This window comes from Centroberyx gerrardi, chromosome 16 (genome assembly GCF_048128805.1).
Source record: "Centroberyx gerrardi isolate f3 chromosome 16, fCenGer3.hap1.cur.20231027, whole genome shotgun sequence".
Taxonomy (NCBI): Eukaryota; Metazoa; Chordata; class Actinopteri; order Beryciformes; family Berycidae; genus Centroberyx; species Centroberyx gerrardi.
In genome coordinates, this window is record NC_136012.1 from 23,409,773 (window position 1) to 23,427,492 (window position 17,720).

At 42.8% G+C, this 17,720-nt stretch overlaps 1 protein-coding gene across 1 annotated transcript in view; it reads left to right on the top strand.

Annotated features, from left to right (window-relative positions):
* Positions 1–17,720, top strand: part of rapgef2b (Rap guanine nucleotide exchange factor 2b) — a 108,883-nt gene that overhangs the window by 18,833 nt on the left and 72,330 nt on the right. Inside the window, exons 2-3 of the mRNA XM_078289108.1 lie at positions 10,440–10,510; positions 14,763–14,819. Coding sequence (XP_078145234.1) covers positions 10,440–10,510; positions 14,763–14,819 — 128 coding nt within the window. The remainder of the gene's footprint in view (positions 1–10,439; positions 10,511–14,762; positions 14,820–17,720) is intronic.

Sequence of the window (17,720 nt, forward strand, 5' to 3'; positions counted from 1 at the left end):
ACATGCAATCATCATAGTGAGCTACGGCAATGCATTCTTAACTCTGATATGTTTTGACATGCCACCATGATACTCTAGATAACTCTAATATAACACGATCCTTATCGTTAGCAGAGGTTGGAAGCATGCTGAATGTTTGGCTGCACGATGTTTGTTGGTTATTTTTGGAGGTGTTTGATTCAAGACATGCACACACACACACACACACACACACACACACACACTCAAACCAACATCTGTGCCAGTTGGCTGCAGCAACTCAAAGCAGATGGGTTAGAGAGGTCAGTAACCCCTTAGCTTTCATTTTGACATGCTAACTATTACGTGAAAATTGGTGGTTGTGTATTAAACAAGTATGCTTATTTGTTAATTTGGGTTTTAAGGAGTACAACCTGTACAAACACACAATGACAGCAGCTTTTTTATTGGTGTTATTCACTTACCCTGGTCCAAAACACATGTAACCCCTAATTAGCCTGAGTCTCTCCTCTACAACAGACACTGAGGACCCTCCCCTTGTAGTGCTGCACACTATTGACAAAAAAAGCAATTTTTGGAGTTGGAATGAAACTCTTCAGGTGCAGGCTGGCTGGTACTTGTGCAGTTCAAAATGCTTCCAATTTGCATGCTTCAGGAGACTCGACGCACTTTAGTTCTTAAGGGTTTTATGCTGGCGGCTCAAGTAGGTGGTGTTAAGCTCATTCACATGCCTCCCTGATTCCTGTTCTAGCCAGTTACCATGTCCACCGCCGGCCTGATCAGGGTGGGAAATAAGCTGCAGCCACCAAATGCTTTTAAAATTAAGTGTAGGTAATAAAGTTGGTCTGCTCTACCAGCCTCTACGGCAGGTGACCAACCATCACTCAGAGGTTTTATTCTAACAAGTTGGTAAAATAGTGAAAGTGGCTGATGGCTGTATGACCCGACGCTGTGGCCCGTGGACAAAAAAGTCCTCTTCTTAAACACGTCTGAACAGGTGGCAGTGGGAGCGTAATGGGTCGTCCAGCACTCAATTCAGCTTCAGATGCATAAAGGAAGAGTGAGAGGATCTTGAAGAGGTACCATGTGCTCTGCTAGCTTAGCCCGCCGAATTAACACCAAGCGCTTAATGTTAACAGGACTGCTAATTAGCTTTGCGTAGTATGTGCCAACTTCATTCAGATGGCACATGGTTTGAGTGTAGTCCTAGTGACAAAACATGAAGGGCATTTGAAGAGTTTTGTTCCATTTAACTGACAAACTGAAAACCGTAAAGTGATCAATAGCAAAAAATAGCTGTTTAAGGATAGTATTTTAATTGCTTGTTCGGCAACACTCTTACCGACTGGATCATTTATATTTAAGAAGATATTGAATGATGAACTTCAGGTAGTTTTTTTTCCCCTCCAAAATTCGTTCTAGAAATGAACTCTTCCAGTCTGCCAGTGTCTGCCCTTGCTATCACAGCGTATATTGTGTTTGGGAAAACAAGCAGTCAGGCCTCGACGTTTGGCCAGAACAGCCACAGATAGTGCTGTAGCGTCGCTCGTCACTGTATGACCTTGTTGTGGTCCACAAAGCCTCCACCTGCTCTCTCACACAGGCTAATGGATAAAAATACCCAGCAGGTCCCACACTCTCTGTCAATAGAGATTCAAGGACAGCTGCTGCCCACCCTGTTACACAGGCATGCACAAACAAAGACAGGAGAACACACACACACACACACACACACACTACGACACCCACTTGTCCAAGCTTCATACCTCTGCCCCAGAGGTGTACGATGAGTATTCTGCACATTTGGAATAAACTGCTATCGTTGCTGTTTCGTCCGCTCCAGGGGCCGTCTCTCCCGAGTCCCACTTGGCACACTGACACAGACATGCTGCAGCGTTTGTGCTGAACAGACAATATAGCGCACTATATTGCCATTTGCACATACTGCACTGTGGGCAACATGACCTTCCAACCTTCAACACTGGCTGTCTGACTCCCAGCGCTCTGTTTACCTCGTTATACAACTATACTCTGTTTACGACGCCATACAGCCGCACTGTCTAGCTCATTATGCACCTATACTCTCTTTACATTGTTATTCAGTTACTCCTCTGTGATCGAGCCGTACGCTTTTTACCACGTTAGACCGCCAGACACCAATTACACTGACATTTCTTTTCATGCGCGACCTTATTAAAGACCGGTATGGAGAAACGGGAAAATGTATGGAATGTTTTTGTGTCCGTCCGTGATGGGAATGACATTTAATAGTTCAGCTAATGAACCCCAGTAGGACCTGATGGTGAGTGTGCTGTGCTGCGCTGTTGTATTAATCGAAAAACAGTCAAAACTGCAATACTGACTCCTGCAATTACCTGCAAAAGTTTTAGCATTATTTATTTTGTAATTATAGGGGAAGGTGTTTAAAGCTGTGTTGTGCAGAGTCCTTGGTCTACAAAACGAGTTGCATGTTTCTTTCATATTGAATATTGAATTGATTTCAGATTGAGCAAACGTAAGCTTTTCACCCATTTCTGTCAACTGCTGGAAAGAAAACAGAAAAAGCTATGTCCATATGCATCGTTACTGATATTGCAATATTAAGGAAAAGCATCTCAGTTTAACCTTATGTCAATATCTCAAAGGCGTAGTGGTGTCCGTGGTCCCAGAATCCAGCAGGGCACCAGATGCCTTGTCCTAATGGACGACCCAGATGGCTCCTCCTCTTGGTATGCCATGCCTTCCATAGGTTAGGAAGCAGCAGGGGGCGGGAGGGTCGGCGTGGCCTAGATGACCCCCTTTAGGCCTTGTGTGTGTGTGTATGTGTGTGTTATTGGTGTGGACACTGAGACATTATCTAGCCAGTGTCATCTGAGGAATGCAGGCCTCGCCCCGGCCTGACACACAAGACGGCCCCTCCGCTGTCACGGTAACAGGATCCGGGAATACCGACGCATCACTGGATGAGCGGTCGCTGGCATAAAAAGGCTAACCTGGAAAAGGTCAGAACGCCAAAGGAATGTAGTGGATAGTAATTGGGTGTGGGGCTGCACAAATAATCTAAAAAATCAGAATCATTTTATTGGCCACGCATATTTGCACATATAGGGAATTTAGCTTAGTGGTTGCTTGCGTATTTTGTTAAAAGACAGAAGAAGAAGAATGAAGACAATATAAACCAATAAAAACAGTATTATATAAAAAACAATATAGAAAAAGTAGAAGAAAAAGATAAAATCAGAATCAAATACAGACTCTAAGTATTGCACTGTAAATAAGTTTTAAATATGGAAACAAATTGCAAGAGGCTGCACTTTATTCTTGAATATAAAGGTGTCAACGATGAACCTTCCTCACCCACCCAATTTTTTGACATTTTATTAGCTGCTGAAAACAGAAATAACGTAGAAAATGCTGTTCCCACATGTATTACAGTTCCTATCGCAATTGCAGTACGATTTCTTTTGTTAGTGTCATGTAGCCCTAATGAGACGGTGCTTCTTTGCATACTTCCGCCTCGTTGTGTGATCCCAACCTTGAACTGGCCACGACGAAGCTCAGAGGGTGAAGGTATGGGGGGAAACATCACCCCGCAGTGACAAGTGAGCAATTGTTGTGAAACTAGGTCGTCCTGGCTCCCAAGTCGCGGGGGATTAATTTGTGCTTTTCACAGCTATTCTCTGAAACACAACGACAACAAATCCTCCCTCTGCAAAGCACCGTGATTAGGACGGCCGTTCCTTACTTGACTGCTGGGGATCGAGGTCGCGAGCATCTCAGACAGGGACGATGTAATGAGCAGACTGGTAGGTGCGGCTTGTCTGTTGAATGCAGCCTCTTGCCGACTGGAAATTGCAGTAGTCGATTTTGCAGTTTCAGTGTTTTAAGTGCCATCATTTTTTTTTTCAACCATAATTCACGATTTCTCCGAGCTTCTGTGCTCTTTTTCAAAGATGCCTTGCTCCACTCTCATTCATACCTGGCAGCTTTAAAGTCCCCGTGAAATGAGCTCCCATTACCTTGAGTATCTTTCATGGTGACCTCATGCTGCACTAGTAGGCTTAAATCTAAATTTCTAACCAATAAAACCAGATCAGATTTTTGAACTGTCCCGCCCCTCCGCACCCCCTTCATCAAATAAAATTGCCTTTCTCTCTCTGACTCATATTCCATTGGTTTAGACTTTTGAATGATCCCTCACTGCATTATGTCCCGCCCCAACATCCTTTTTAAACAGGAAATGCATCAAATCAAGGAAGTAAAGATGTCATTTCATGGGGTCTTTATGGGGTCTCCTCCTGTTGGAGCAGCTCCACTGAAGCAGTTGGGGGTTAAGTGCTTTAGCGCCAGGGGCTGATGAGGGAGAGCGTGTCTTGTTCAACTCCCTTGCTCAAATTTCCTTGGCTGGGATTTGAACCGACAACCCTCGGGGCACAGGCTTGCCTCTCATGCCACCACCCGAGAGGGCCAGGCATCGCACCGTGTGCCAGCAAGATGTTACTCACTGTGAAAACCCATTCAGACAAGTTCCTTACAAGTTGCCTGGCAGTGCTCGCAGTACTACATATGCCTCACAGTAGGCAGCCACCCTGGTTTCTCTCTCTGTCTCTCTCTCTGTCTCTCTCTCTCTCTCTCTCTACTTAAGAATAGCTCTACCCTTGTTTAGAGCTGGCAGTCAAATGTTCTGCTTTGACGTGTCGGGGGGGAAAAAAGTGACCTTTCAGAGCTATTGAATCAAAACAGTCTTGAGCGCTCCTTCCCTCAGCTAATTTTGTGCAAATTAAGCAACTGTAATAAATCGACACTCACCTTTGCTCAAGGGGGAGATGATGTTTAATTAGGGCTGGAAAATTACATCTCCACTGACATTAGGCGGAGGCTGCTAATCAGCTTTTTAGGTAAACGTTACAGCAAGTTTTGCAGCCTGGCCAAAAAGTAACAAGTGTTTAAATGGAAGATTTCCTCGGCAGTATTTAGATAAGAGCCGGGCTTGCATGCAGACATGCAGACGGCTGGAGAAGGGAAAATGACACAGTTTATGTAATGTTGTCTACAGCGGAGACTAGATCATTGATTTACTCCGCTTGGTGACCCGGCGAGGTCAGTGCACCCAATGAAACTCTCATTATGCCCATCATGTGTCTAGCTTTATGGGTTTATAACACTTGGTCATAGCTTCCCTATGTCAAATAAAAACCTAAGATCACCCCCCGTCCGTTCACAGCTTCAGTCCCGTGACACACATTAACGGCTTTTATAGGTGAAAATTAGATACGGCTCTATGAAAATGGGGTTAATTCTAGTTTGCATCCACACTCTTAAAAAGGATGTGTCTTTTGTCATTTTCGAATCATCTCTGTGTCTAGTTTGGAACAGTACACATTTGTTACTTTTCAGCACATCATATGTTAATAACACATATGTAATTTCAATCTGTTATATACATTGTTAATGATTGTTGGTCCAAACTAGACTCGCGCATGTGCTGAAAATGATGTTTTTGTGTTTATCCATCAGATCCAAGCCTGGTTTAGGTCATCAGAAATGTCCTTCACCTCTCTTTCTGATGGTCTTTGTTTATCCCTCCCACAACGCCCCATTGTCTTTCAAAGGTTGCAACCCTTCCTTTGATGTTCGCCTACAGTGGGTGATAGATGCAGCGGTCTGCTATCTACATTCAGCCAGAGCCAAATGAATAAATGGATTGACCATTTGGGCCAGTGAAAGGGCCCAACTAGAGCAAGGCTTCCTATCTGGCAAGCACACTGTGGTGTTAAGAGATAAGGAAAGCAGAGCCATTATGTTTCTACCCCAAGTTTAGGATAGGCTAGGTCTGCTAATTGAAAAAGTATTGAAATCACAGTATTGACCGCTGCAAATTGCAGGAGGGTGCAATTTTGTTTTGTGTTTTTTTTGTCTCAGAGGGACCGGTGATTCAGACAGGTACTCTCGTGTCACAATCCCTGGCCTGCAAATCACATTGCATGTCAGGCAAAATTTATTCATTCAGACAATTTATTCATTTTATTCAAACTAAGATGATCCAAAGCATTACCACAGCGTTACCCCTTGCCCACAATTTTGAGCATTTTTAAGCACCAAAAATGCCATTATGTTCACAGATGTTTTGCAATTCATGTCACAAATTATTATTATTATTATTGTTGTTATTATTATTATTATTATTATTATTATTATTATTATTATTATTATTATTATACAGCAGTATACAGCAAATCAAATTGCAACCTGATTTATTTATTTTTTTATCAATATCATGCAGCCCTAGGTCACCAATCTGGCTTTTTAGAGTGCTAGATTTTTATTTGACATTCCTATGAAAATTCTTCACAAACAACATATTACCGTAGTTTTCATTGCAGCCTTGAGTCCTTTTATATTCCCCGAAGCCTGGATGAGCACAATGGGAGAAAAACATCACCGCTTCCTTGAACTCCGTTTGCCCACTGATTGCTCTGCCACTCAACAGGTTGGCATGGAGCCGGCACTGCACCCTTTCCCTCTGGGCCTTGCATAATGGGTGGAGAATGGAGGCGGCCTCGGTCGGATTGTGTTTTAGGGCCCCAAACAGGGAAGACAAGGCCTGCTATTGTTTTAATTTGTATCCTCAAGAGGAAATGCCTCCACTAGTTTGGCTACATTACAGCGCTACCGTCTGCCCTACAAATGAAGGTGTAAAGGAATGACATATTGGGTTGCATCAAGGAAAAACCCAGGAAGTTTACGGTTACAAGAAAAGCAATTGACAATATGAAACTGGTATGCATGGAATGTCAAGGGTAGCTTGCGCAAGCAGCTTTGTATTCCCAAGGTTTTATCAAGAACAGCATCTTGGTATGTTTTTCCTCTGGTGGGGGCCACCTGTATTCCTGGAAGGATTAGTTTGGAAGCGGAAGAGGGAGGGATTAGTTGGCGCTACCAGTATAGTCTGGGAGTTTGAGCTACCCTAAAAAAAAAACATCCCAAAAAGCCAGCGCTCTTGAAAAATGAAGGAGCTGTGTCTTTATTCAGCACACACACAATGAACAGAATTTGGCTTGATGCATCAGCGTGCCCCAGTTTCAGCTACCCACCTCTTGTTGTGATCTCCTTCCTGTGACTATGCTTTGAGTCCCAGTCCTGGCAGTATGCGAACAAGACTGTTGGACCTGCTCTCAGCTGAGGAGGTGAATGAACATGGAGCAGACATTACCTCAGCGATACTGAAGGCATAGATCAAACACTGTTCTCCTTTTAATCTCTGTACTGAGAGAGGCGAAAGCATACGCTGTTGCTATTAGAATAATTCAAGTCCATGCAAGGCCTTTTATTTTCACAGTAGTTGTGACTGAATTACATGGAAAAAGCTCTTGGAGATTGTGACAGTTGCTTTAGACTTGATTCAAGCAGCCTAATCATTGTCCATGTTTACAGACAACTATCACTTTCATGTATCTGTACCAGACAAATCGTAACAAATCCTCTGCCTGTGTATTTTGTGGTGAGTGTGTTTGGCCCAGTCAAAAAGGGGGACGAGGAGGGGGGAAAAAAAACGGACCGGAAAATGTAGGGAGTGGAAAAGATGGGGTCCTTTACATTCTTTCCATACAGGCAATCTGAAATATTTGAGACTGAAGCCACAATTGATGGTTTTGCATATTTCTCCCTGTGAGGCTGCATTTGAGTGGCGCTGTTTCATTCTCTGTGATGTCACTGTGGAATGGGAAACGAGACGCTCCACACTGCCACCTAGTGTCGGCATGCCGTCTGGATTATTGTCTGCTGGGTGCTATAGAAGTTAATGGCATTTGTCCCCTTTTCATTCACTGATCTGTTGTGTTCTAGATGAGTGAAAGCCGGTTTTATTGACACTCCTGATCTGTCCTCTAGAGACCTCTTGGGCCTTGTTTTTTATAGGTCATTTTGTGCAAATTTTGTGCTCAAAACCAGTTATTCCCAAATCAAAGTCATGATTTGTGAGAAATGTATCTTTGTTGTCGAATGACACAATCAGTGATGTACATTGATTTTCTTCATATTCTGTGAAAATACAATGTTAAAGCTATCTTCTGTCACTATCCAAGATATGAACACTGCACATGTATTTGTTCCATGTTCTTTAAAATGATCATCATAGAGAATTTATAAAATAGTGTAAGTAGTCTTTAGTTATCTGTGGTGGAGGTGGATAAAGATCACGGCTGTTGGTGTTCAAGCGGACTTTACCCCAGAGAGGTCAGAGGTCAGGGTCAGCTGCAGAGCAGAAACCCTGGAGCTGGGAGAGATGTAGCCACGTGTAACCAGAGGTTTTGAAACTCTTTGTGTACTCAATGAAATGGCACATGCGCTACATTAAATATGTACATAACAAGGTATGTTACACGGTCTTCATTTAAGGATGTTTCAATAATCGATCTATAGCTTGCTTATTCTTGAAACCTGAATTGTCACCTTGCATTTGCATCAGAACGTGATTAGGAACTGACGCACTGATGTTTAATTTTCATCCATTTATGATTTGCACAATGGTGAACTTGACATTTTAATTTCCATTTTAGTTCATTAGAAACTTGTCACATCTATTGTCAGCGTGCTATGGCACTGAATCCTGCACAATGCCTAAAACATTTACTTTAACCAAGTCCGCAGTTCCCTGATCCCCCAGTAGATGGCATCAGATGTCTGAACATTGCCTAGGCTAAATGACTGTTTCTGTGCATAGCTTTTTTACTGACCACAGACACCCTGCACATGAGGATCTGATTAGTGAGAATATCAGTGTGTGATGTAACCAGGGCCAGGCAACCCCCAGGGCAACCAGCTTTCTTTCACTGTCCAATTCATCAAGGCCCAACCCAAACAAATGTAACTGCATTTTTGGCTTTGGCTTTGAAAGACCAACACCCTTGTGATGATGTAGTTTCATAACTCAATTTGGAATTTATCTAAAGAGATTAATGCATGAGCTCCAGTTATATTTACTTGGCAGTGTGTAACAGGTGGTGATAAGGAATTGATTATACTTTTTAGATCTCAGCTAACTTCTTTCTAGAATTGAGAGTGGTGCTTTTTCACTCAGAACTGTACTTAACTGCTGCCTCTCTCAACCTTTGAATTTTAATGAGTACTAATTGGCTTAGCTAGTCCCATGTATTTCCTATGATCTTGTGATTGTGTTTTTATTGTGCTTGTGCTGTATGCCAAGTTATTATTTTGTCTTCCATTGAGGATCGCACTGGAAATAAGAGGTTTAAGTACTACTTTGTTCTGCTATCCTTTTTGCTATCCTTTTTTTTTAGCGTGTATTTTCTATTTCCCAAATTAAATGAAGTTAAACATATGAAGGTTATGAAGGGGAGTCTGACACTCCTATACAGATGCAGACATTGGGACGCCTAACCAGGACAAACAAAGCTGTTATTTATGTTTTTTGCGGTCAACTTTTCATAAGATTTTCAATAAGCTGTCAGAAACGTGACCCAAGGACAGGGTGGCTGTGCAGAGAGAGTGTGTGTGTGTGTGTGTGTCTAGCGGGGTCCAGCACAGACCCCCTCTTGTCCCTCCCCTGTCGCCACATCTACCTCCAGTTGCAGCCGACAAAGACATCCCAGTCGCTGTGCACCCACCCACCCACCACTACCACACACACATACACACACATACACACACATACACACACACACACACTCACACACACAAACACACACAGTCAGTGCCCCAGTGTGTACCAACAGACAGTGGAGTAGCTGTGCTGATTGCCAGCGCTCAGAGAGGGCACTTTGTTTCACCTCCATCTTGGATTCGTGCCACACAACCTGAGAGCCGCTCACTGGGTCACTTGATGAAGTCACTGAATGGGGAGTTTATAGTTGTGCAGTGTAGTGCCTTTATTTTCTCTCTGCGGTGCTTTATTGCTGCCTTCTATTCCAGTGCTCAGTCACACAAATCAATGTCAGTGTCCTTGTAAAATGTGTTTCATTGTATGACTCGTCAATTTATCCACCGCGCTATGACTAATCAGTATTTCAAGCTTGAGTGCGAGTACACAATCATTAGTCGGGCAATGCAGTATGTTTGAATTTGTTTTTAATTGACAACTTTACTTGTCATGGGGGTGAATGATTAGTTCCATTTTTGTGCCATCATTGTGAAGCCATAGCAACTGTAGAACGAAATATATTAATTAGACAGAATGGAGATCACTTCCCGGTTATGAACAAAAAAAAATACGGGTACAATCATATATGCATATACATATATAAACATACATATAGTTACATAAAAGAACAGTAAATAATAAAATATATTATAAGCACCATTTACAGTCTTTGGAAATAAAGGCCAATAAAACAGACTCAGAAAAAGAGGAAAACAGCCACTGCTTTTTGTTTTTGGTGTTTCCATTGAAACATAAGCGCCTCATTCTGACCGTCCCTCTGCTCTTCTTCTTCTCTTCCCAGGACCTGGAGATCGTCTACTCCTATCTCCACGGGATGGAGGCCTTGTCCAACCTACGAGAGCACCAGCTGAGGTGAGCGTCTGCACTGATTCCTAGCAATTAATTAACACAATTTAGAGCTTGATATTCCAATCACACAAATTTCAGATGCAAATTAAACATTGACAACTCCTCAGTGTCTGCTCCATGATGGTTGTAATCATGGGTGGGAAATTAACACCGTCCCACAAGCCAAATCCCAGTTAATTTAGACTGGTAAGTTTTTCTATTCCGCCAGCCACTCTGGCAGATAATCACTTATCGTCTGGAGGTTATTTTACACTCTAAAAAATGAATCTGGCTGGTTAAAATAGCCAAATAGCCACTGTGGCTGATAGATGAACAAGTAAGCTTTCCTACCCTGGTTATATTGCCTAATGCTACTCTAAAACACTGTTTTTTTTAGCCTGTTTAATATTGAAGTGAGTTGTTTTCCATTCTCCTTATGTGTTTTAAAGTGCTTATCGCTTATCTAGATAACAAAGCGATAAGATCTGTTGGCTCTCTTAGGTGTACAAATATTAACATGATATGAAATGCAGCTAGGGCTGAACAATATGCAATATGCCCTACTGCAATTTTCAAATCGCATGAGGCGCAATATTTGTTAAAGGCGAAATGTGTGTCAAAATACCATTTTAAATTAAATATCGTCGTGCTGCAGAGATGTCCTGGCCTACACATCGTATTCTACAGACTTAAGAAAATATCTTTGTTTGGTACAGATCCCCGCAAAAATCACACCATAATCATTTTAATACATTTTTCAATGAAAATGAGAATAATGATGTAAAAATTGTCATTCCCTCTAATATCGCAAATCATATCGCAATTGCAATATCAGTCAAAATAATCGCAATTAGATATTTTTTCAAAATCGTTCAGCCCTAAATGCAGCACCTTCTGACTCTTTTGAAGAAGGAATTAGGGGTCTCCAACCTTTTTTTGACCCCGACATTTAAAACACAGCTGTGCGCTTATATTTTACTGATATTTGAAGTACACATGGATTAAAAACTTGCCTTTCCTCAGGGGGACAGCAATCAATCTCAGTGCTGTTATGAGTCACTGACAGCTGTGTGCAGGCTGCATGGGCTTCACACAGGCTCCTGTACGGTCCAAAAGCTGATGAAAGCAGGGTTTCAGTTCTAATTGGTGGATTGACATTATTAGAGTAGTTTTAGCTTCGTTAATCATTTTTCAGAGGGCCCCATTGTAATATCAGGGAAGTCCCCATGTGACTTTCCGAGCAGGGTGGGAAATTACCACCTGCCACCAGACCAAGTGCTGTTCAATTTGTGTCCTGGCTGTGTAAGGTAGTTACACTACCTGCCACATTTCCAGATAACCAGCAATTGTTCTGGAGGTTCTTTTCTATCCTAAAAATATATATTTGCGTAGTTACACAGGTAAAAATGCCTTGTGTGTTGTAGAATCCATCAATCACTGCGACCTGTGGATGAAAAAGGTTTCCTTCCTTTCCTGCCCTGGTTTCGACCCCAAGCTTTGGAGAGTCTGATTCAAAGCTGCACTAGGCAATTTTGCCCGTTGGCAACTCCAAATGACAGCGAGAGGTAACAGTTTGAAAACTGTTTGAACTTCGATGCCCAGAAATCATGCAACGTGACATCAGTCCACTGCACACAGCATGCTCATGTTTATTAACCCAGCCCGTCTGTGACCGAAGGATACTAAAGAGACGAAAAAGGTAAAAGATCTAATGTTGGCGAGTCCAGATCTCTCTGTTTGGAGCGTTCACTTGCTGTTTAGGATACAGTTTGGATTTTGATTCGTCACTTGCTTTGGGTGGAGCAGTTGTCCCACCACTGTCATACCTGACACCAGAAATTAATTTGGGCCCAGTGAATTAACGTGGTCTCAGTTAGGTGGGATGGGATGGGATGCTCTTCTCTATTGCAGCCCCACTTTGCGATTTAGGCCGATAAACGTTTTTTACATAAAAATCTTGCTTCGTGCCAAATCCTGACTTCAAGTTTCTGAACCTAACCTGCTGTGAATATGCAATTCAGTTATTCCTATATGATGGTGCCTTTCGCTCTCGCCAAGTTAGTCCTCCAGTCTCTTGTCTGGCTTTCCAAACAGTGCATGTCAGGAGTCCGTTCCCAGCATGCCTTGTGTGCATACATGTGGATTACACTGGCGAGGGAACAATGTAGCAGCACATGACCCGCGAGCTGGAACATTCCACTGGGTGACCTCTCGGAGGCCTCCCACCCCACACCAACCCCTCTCGCTCCCCGCTTCCTCCCTGCCCACCCGGTTCGGATCCTAAAGAATGTCCCCACGGTCCCAACAAGACCAACCTAGCTCTCTTGCGTACTTTGGTATTTTTAAGTTATAAAAAACCCTCCCCAACTATCCTGAAATCCCACTAACTATGGGATTATGGCACAGTTCTTTTTCTCTGCATTTCATTTGGGAGGAATGTGTTGTTTTTCTTCTGTGGTGCTTTTACACAGACTTGTTTTTTAGCACCAGGATTGTTTTTTGGTCCTTGTGCAATGGGGCTAGAACACGCCGGCCGCCCCCAGCTATTTTTGAAGCCTTTTGTGTTTTGATCAGCCACTGTTTACCATAGTTCCTTCTCTGTAAAGTTGAGTCGCACTCCAAGGCGCTCCTCTTCTCTGGAGGCATGTTGGGGAAGCTTGATGAGAGTGACTTTTTCACACTTTGTGGAGGGAAATACTTTGGTTCCAAAATGAGAGATGTAGCATTTGAAAAATGTGACCCCCTACCCTTACGAAATAATTGATATCAAAAAAATCAAAGCAAGTTAGGGACACAAGTTAGAGGAACGTTGGACTTAAATCCTTGGTTGACAAAATAAAAGCACTTTTAAATGAACTCTTCAAATGTTTGATATTAAACTCTAAGCTAAACTTATGAAAAACAACAAAACGTAATGCTGGCTCCTTGATGGGAGTGTCAGTGAATCCTTTTTGATCCCAATGGGAATACAATGGGAATCTAACACATCCACACTAATACGTTTTCGTTTTAAAACGCCGTTTTAAAACGAAAATGATCTCCGTCCACGTGAGCATTTCAGAAATAATCTCCGTCCATACTAACACGCCTGAAAACGGATATCACATGACCATTCACGTACACTGGGCACTGCGGTTGGTTGCTTAGTTGCAGAAAATACTACGGAGGAAGAACAGCAATGGCGAAAAGTACGACCAGAGATTTCTTTGCTTGGACCGACGATGGGGTGGAACTGTTACTGAAAGTAACACACGAGTATAAGGCTGTCAAGGTGGACGTCGGACTGATAAGACCCAATCAGGAAGCGAACGTGGGTGTCTGCGTCATCGTTTTCAAAAGTCTCCGTTTCCGCCCGTCCAGACTAAAATGCAATCCCGGAGTTTTCGAACTAAAACGGGGTCAGCAGCGTTTTCAAAAGTCTCCGTTTCAGGGGTCCGAAAACGCCGGAGTAGTGTGGACGCTAGGCGTAAACGGAGCAAAAGTTATGTGTTTTAAAACGAAAACGTATTAGTGTGGATGTGGCCTAAGCCAGAGTGAGACTGGGCAAACCCAGTCCAGGTCAGGTTTTAGTGTCAGTCCCTCAGAATCAAAGAGCAAGAGCTTCTTTCTAGACTCACCATTTTGCACCGACGTTCAACAGTCATACAGGGAGAAATCCATCGTAGAAGAGGCAGAGAGACCAGTTCCCTCACTTGCATTAGCTTCAATAGACCAGAACGCAATGCAGCCACAACATTCTTGCTCTCCTCCTCTTACTAAGTTATCACTATCGCTATTGCTCTCCCCCGACACGCATAAGCCACAGCTGAATGATCACACTTTCAAGCTATTTATATGCCCATACGCTCACCTTTGATTAAAAGCAACACGTTCACACTCATTCTCTGGGGGTTGCCAACACTCCTTCTGGGAAACGTAAGAAATCGTCTACTCCTAATGAAGTAAGAGTAGACGAGGCAGGTTGACGGGAAGCGGGTACACCAAAAAAGTAAATTGCAACACTTCATCCCAAAATAACTTCCTGGAATGGATTGAACGTCATAAACTGATGATGTCTAACAGTGTAACAGTTTCAGAGACTGGGTTTTTCCTCTTAATGAACTCAGCAGGGCAAGACTTGCCCTTATTAGAGCGGATTCTTGATGTGTCTGTTTTGTTCCTTTTATTTTGTATCTAGTTTGTAACATTGTTAACAACATTTCTATGCAAGTTATTATTTACGCCCCATTGATGTCTGACTGCCACTTTCCCCACCCCCTCCTCTCTGTCCCTGCAGGATAATGTGTGAGACGGTGCGCTATGAGAGACATGAGGCCAATGAAGTGCTATACTAGTAAGTATAAAACCGTCTGGAACTCCATCGGTATGCATGGGCGTGTGAATAGATATTGATGATATTTGCTCAAAGGCTTACATCTGTATCAAGCATGCATGAGCATTTGGATTACAGCACACATATGCCAACAACAGGGGCGGTCACTGTAACAATATATTTCAATTCTGTTCGATCAAACACGCACTTTGGCCATAGCCATAACTCAGAGTTATTGATGAGCCAAGGCATGCCGGGTCCATAGCAGCTTGCACACAGCGGAGCAACCTGGGTGACTTAAATGAAAACAAATGGCTGTAAAGCATTGATGCAGTTAGAGGATGCCATTACAGAGGTGTGTGTGTGTGTGTGTGCATATGTGTGTGTCCTGTGTGTTTCAAAGTCTTTCCAAACCACTCTACTGCACCACTGAAGCAGAGAGACCTGGAAGGGATTTCCAGTCTAACTTGGCCTCTATTCAACCAGTCACTGGTTATTGAACTGATGAAGAAAAACTGTAACCATAGTGACTCCTTAAAGCATTCTTTCAGATGGGAGCTAGCTAGCTAGTAGCTAGTGGTAATGCTTTTCCACCTCCTCATTTGAATCAGGTATGCTGTGAAGAGTCAATATGGTTGGAGGGCTGTACTGACAGCTTCCAGACGGTGTGTGTGTGTGTGTGTGTGTGTGTGTGTGTGTGTGTGTGTGTTCTTCAGTGGAGAAAGAGAACAGAGAGTTTGACTGCTGTCACGTTGGTTTCTGAACACCCAGGGTGAGAATTAAGACAGTTAATTAACTCTATCAGCGTCTCAAGCGGCTAGAGAAGGCCTATTGTCCCCAATCTGCCTTCTGCTCCCCTGTGTGTGTGTGTGTGTGTGTGTGTGTGTGTGTGTGTGTGTGTGTGCGTATGTGGTGGAGGGAGGATGTGGAAGAGTCAACACCTCATTAGAAGCCCACTTGGCGGCGTGGGAGCTGATTAAACAATAGGAATGCAGATTAAGCGGTGGTAGCATAATAGACTCCCGTCTCAGCAAGACCCCCTTAGGTCCCCCCCCTCCCCCACCCCAGTCACTCTGCACACACACACACACACACACACACACACACACACACACACACACACACTCTCACACACCACCACCACCACCTTCTCCCTCCATGGTTTAGCCTAGCGAAGAAGCTTGCTTCGCATTATTAGTAGTAGAATTATTAGTATTATGAAGAGTTGCCCTAAAATGCCCTAGTTAAAATCTAGCATTCACAGACCCACACTGCCTATATTCTCATTTGCTATAAGCAGAGGAGAGTGAGAGTGTCTGTCTGCTGCCCTGCCTCTAGCTAGCTCCAGGCTAAAGCACTGACACACAGCAGTTTATTTCCTTTCTGTTTATGCTGTGCACAAGTGTTTGTGTACCGGTATGTGCACAACTGTTTATATACCCATTTAATTTGTGCAAGTGTGCTTTTTCTCCACTTTTGACAACTGTTTGCGTCCATGTATGTCTGTGTAAGTGTGTGTTTGTGTGCATGAATATGGTGAAGAAAGTATAGGCATGTAGGCCAGCGCTCTTCCCGATAAGAGCCGGGGCGTAAAGCAGCAGCAGGTCAGATTGAGTTTCCTCCTGTGCAGGATCTTAATCAGGCTTCTCCATTCACAACATATGCCTTTAACAGCCTGTCTCCATTTCCTTGTCTAGCTATTTATAACAACGGCAATAACCTGCTTGAGAATAAGGGCTCTAAAAGTCAATGGGGGAATTTAATCACGATAATATCTCCATTATGTTGTAAAATGCAGATACCTTGTAGAGTGAAACAGTGTGTCTAAGAAAGCTGTAATATACAAATATTGCAGTGCCTTGAAGGGAAAAACCCACCCTAAAACACTAAAACGCTGGTAAAAACATTTTTAACCTGCCAAACGCTACAATGGAGTTTGTTAGGAGAAGAATAGTAATATAATAAACTCTACATTTGTAAACTTCATTTTGTAAATGTGTCGCTCTTTCTCAGCTGCGCAGAAAAAAAATTGTAGAGTTGAATCTTCGTTTTTGCCATGGAATTACAGCCATGATAGCAGTAATAGTAGTTGTAAAAGTGCTCATTTTCCCTGCAAGGAGCTCTAGATTGTGAGTGCTAACACTATGACATGCACACACACACACACACACACACACACACACACACACACACACACACACGACACACAATATCTCCTGAAAATATCACATGCAGTGAAAGGCTGAACCTCTGAGGATTTACCATCTAGAGATTATAGTGCTAAACCCTCCTGAGATGGAGGCTGACCTGGCACATTTTACAGTGGGCTGTGAAGAGGGTTGGCGTCTTCTGGTTGGCCCTTAACCTTTTCCCTGTCAACTCTTTCAGTGCAACCCTCCACCTTTCACCCCTACTCTGGCCTGGGTGGTCCACTTACTTGTAGTTTATCTGTATCCTCATGTAAGACACAACTGAAAACTGCTGTTTTTATGTTGCAACAGTACTGTTACTTGTAAGTATTCCATTTAATATAGTAAATTTCTTATTTTATTATTTTCCTTTTTATTATAAGGAATGGAAAAGTCAGTGCCTGACTGACAGTTGTGTCCATATCAGTGGGTGAATTGGAGGTCTATGTATGCTGCCTATAGTGTACTTCATGATACGGAGGTAAATAAGTTCAAGTAAGCAACTTGAGAAACTGTTGTTCCAAGTCCATTTCTTTTCTACCATTATGGAAACATCAGCCTCTTTTTAACTGAAATTTCAATATTAGTTTGATACCATTGTGAAAATTTGAATTCAGTATTGAATTTTATACACGTTCAATACTGATACCTAATGTGTTCTTCAAGCTCAAATTCAGTTTCAGCGTCACCTCCTGAGGGAGTATATGTGTAGATTGGAATAATTAAAAGAAGA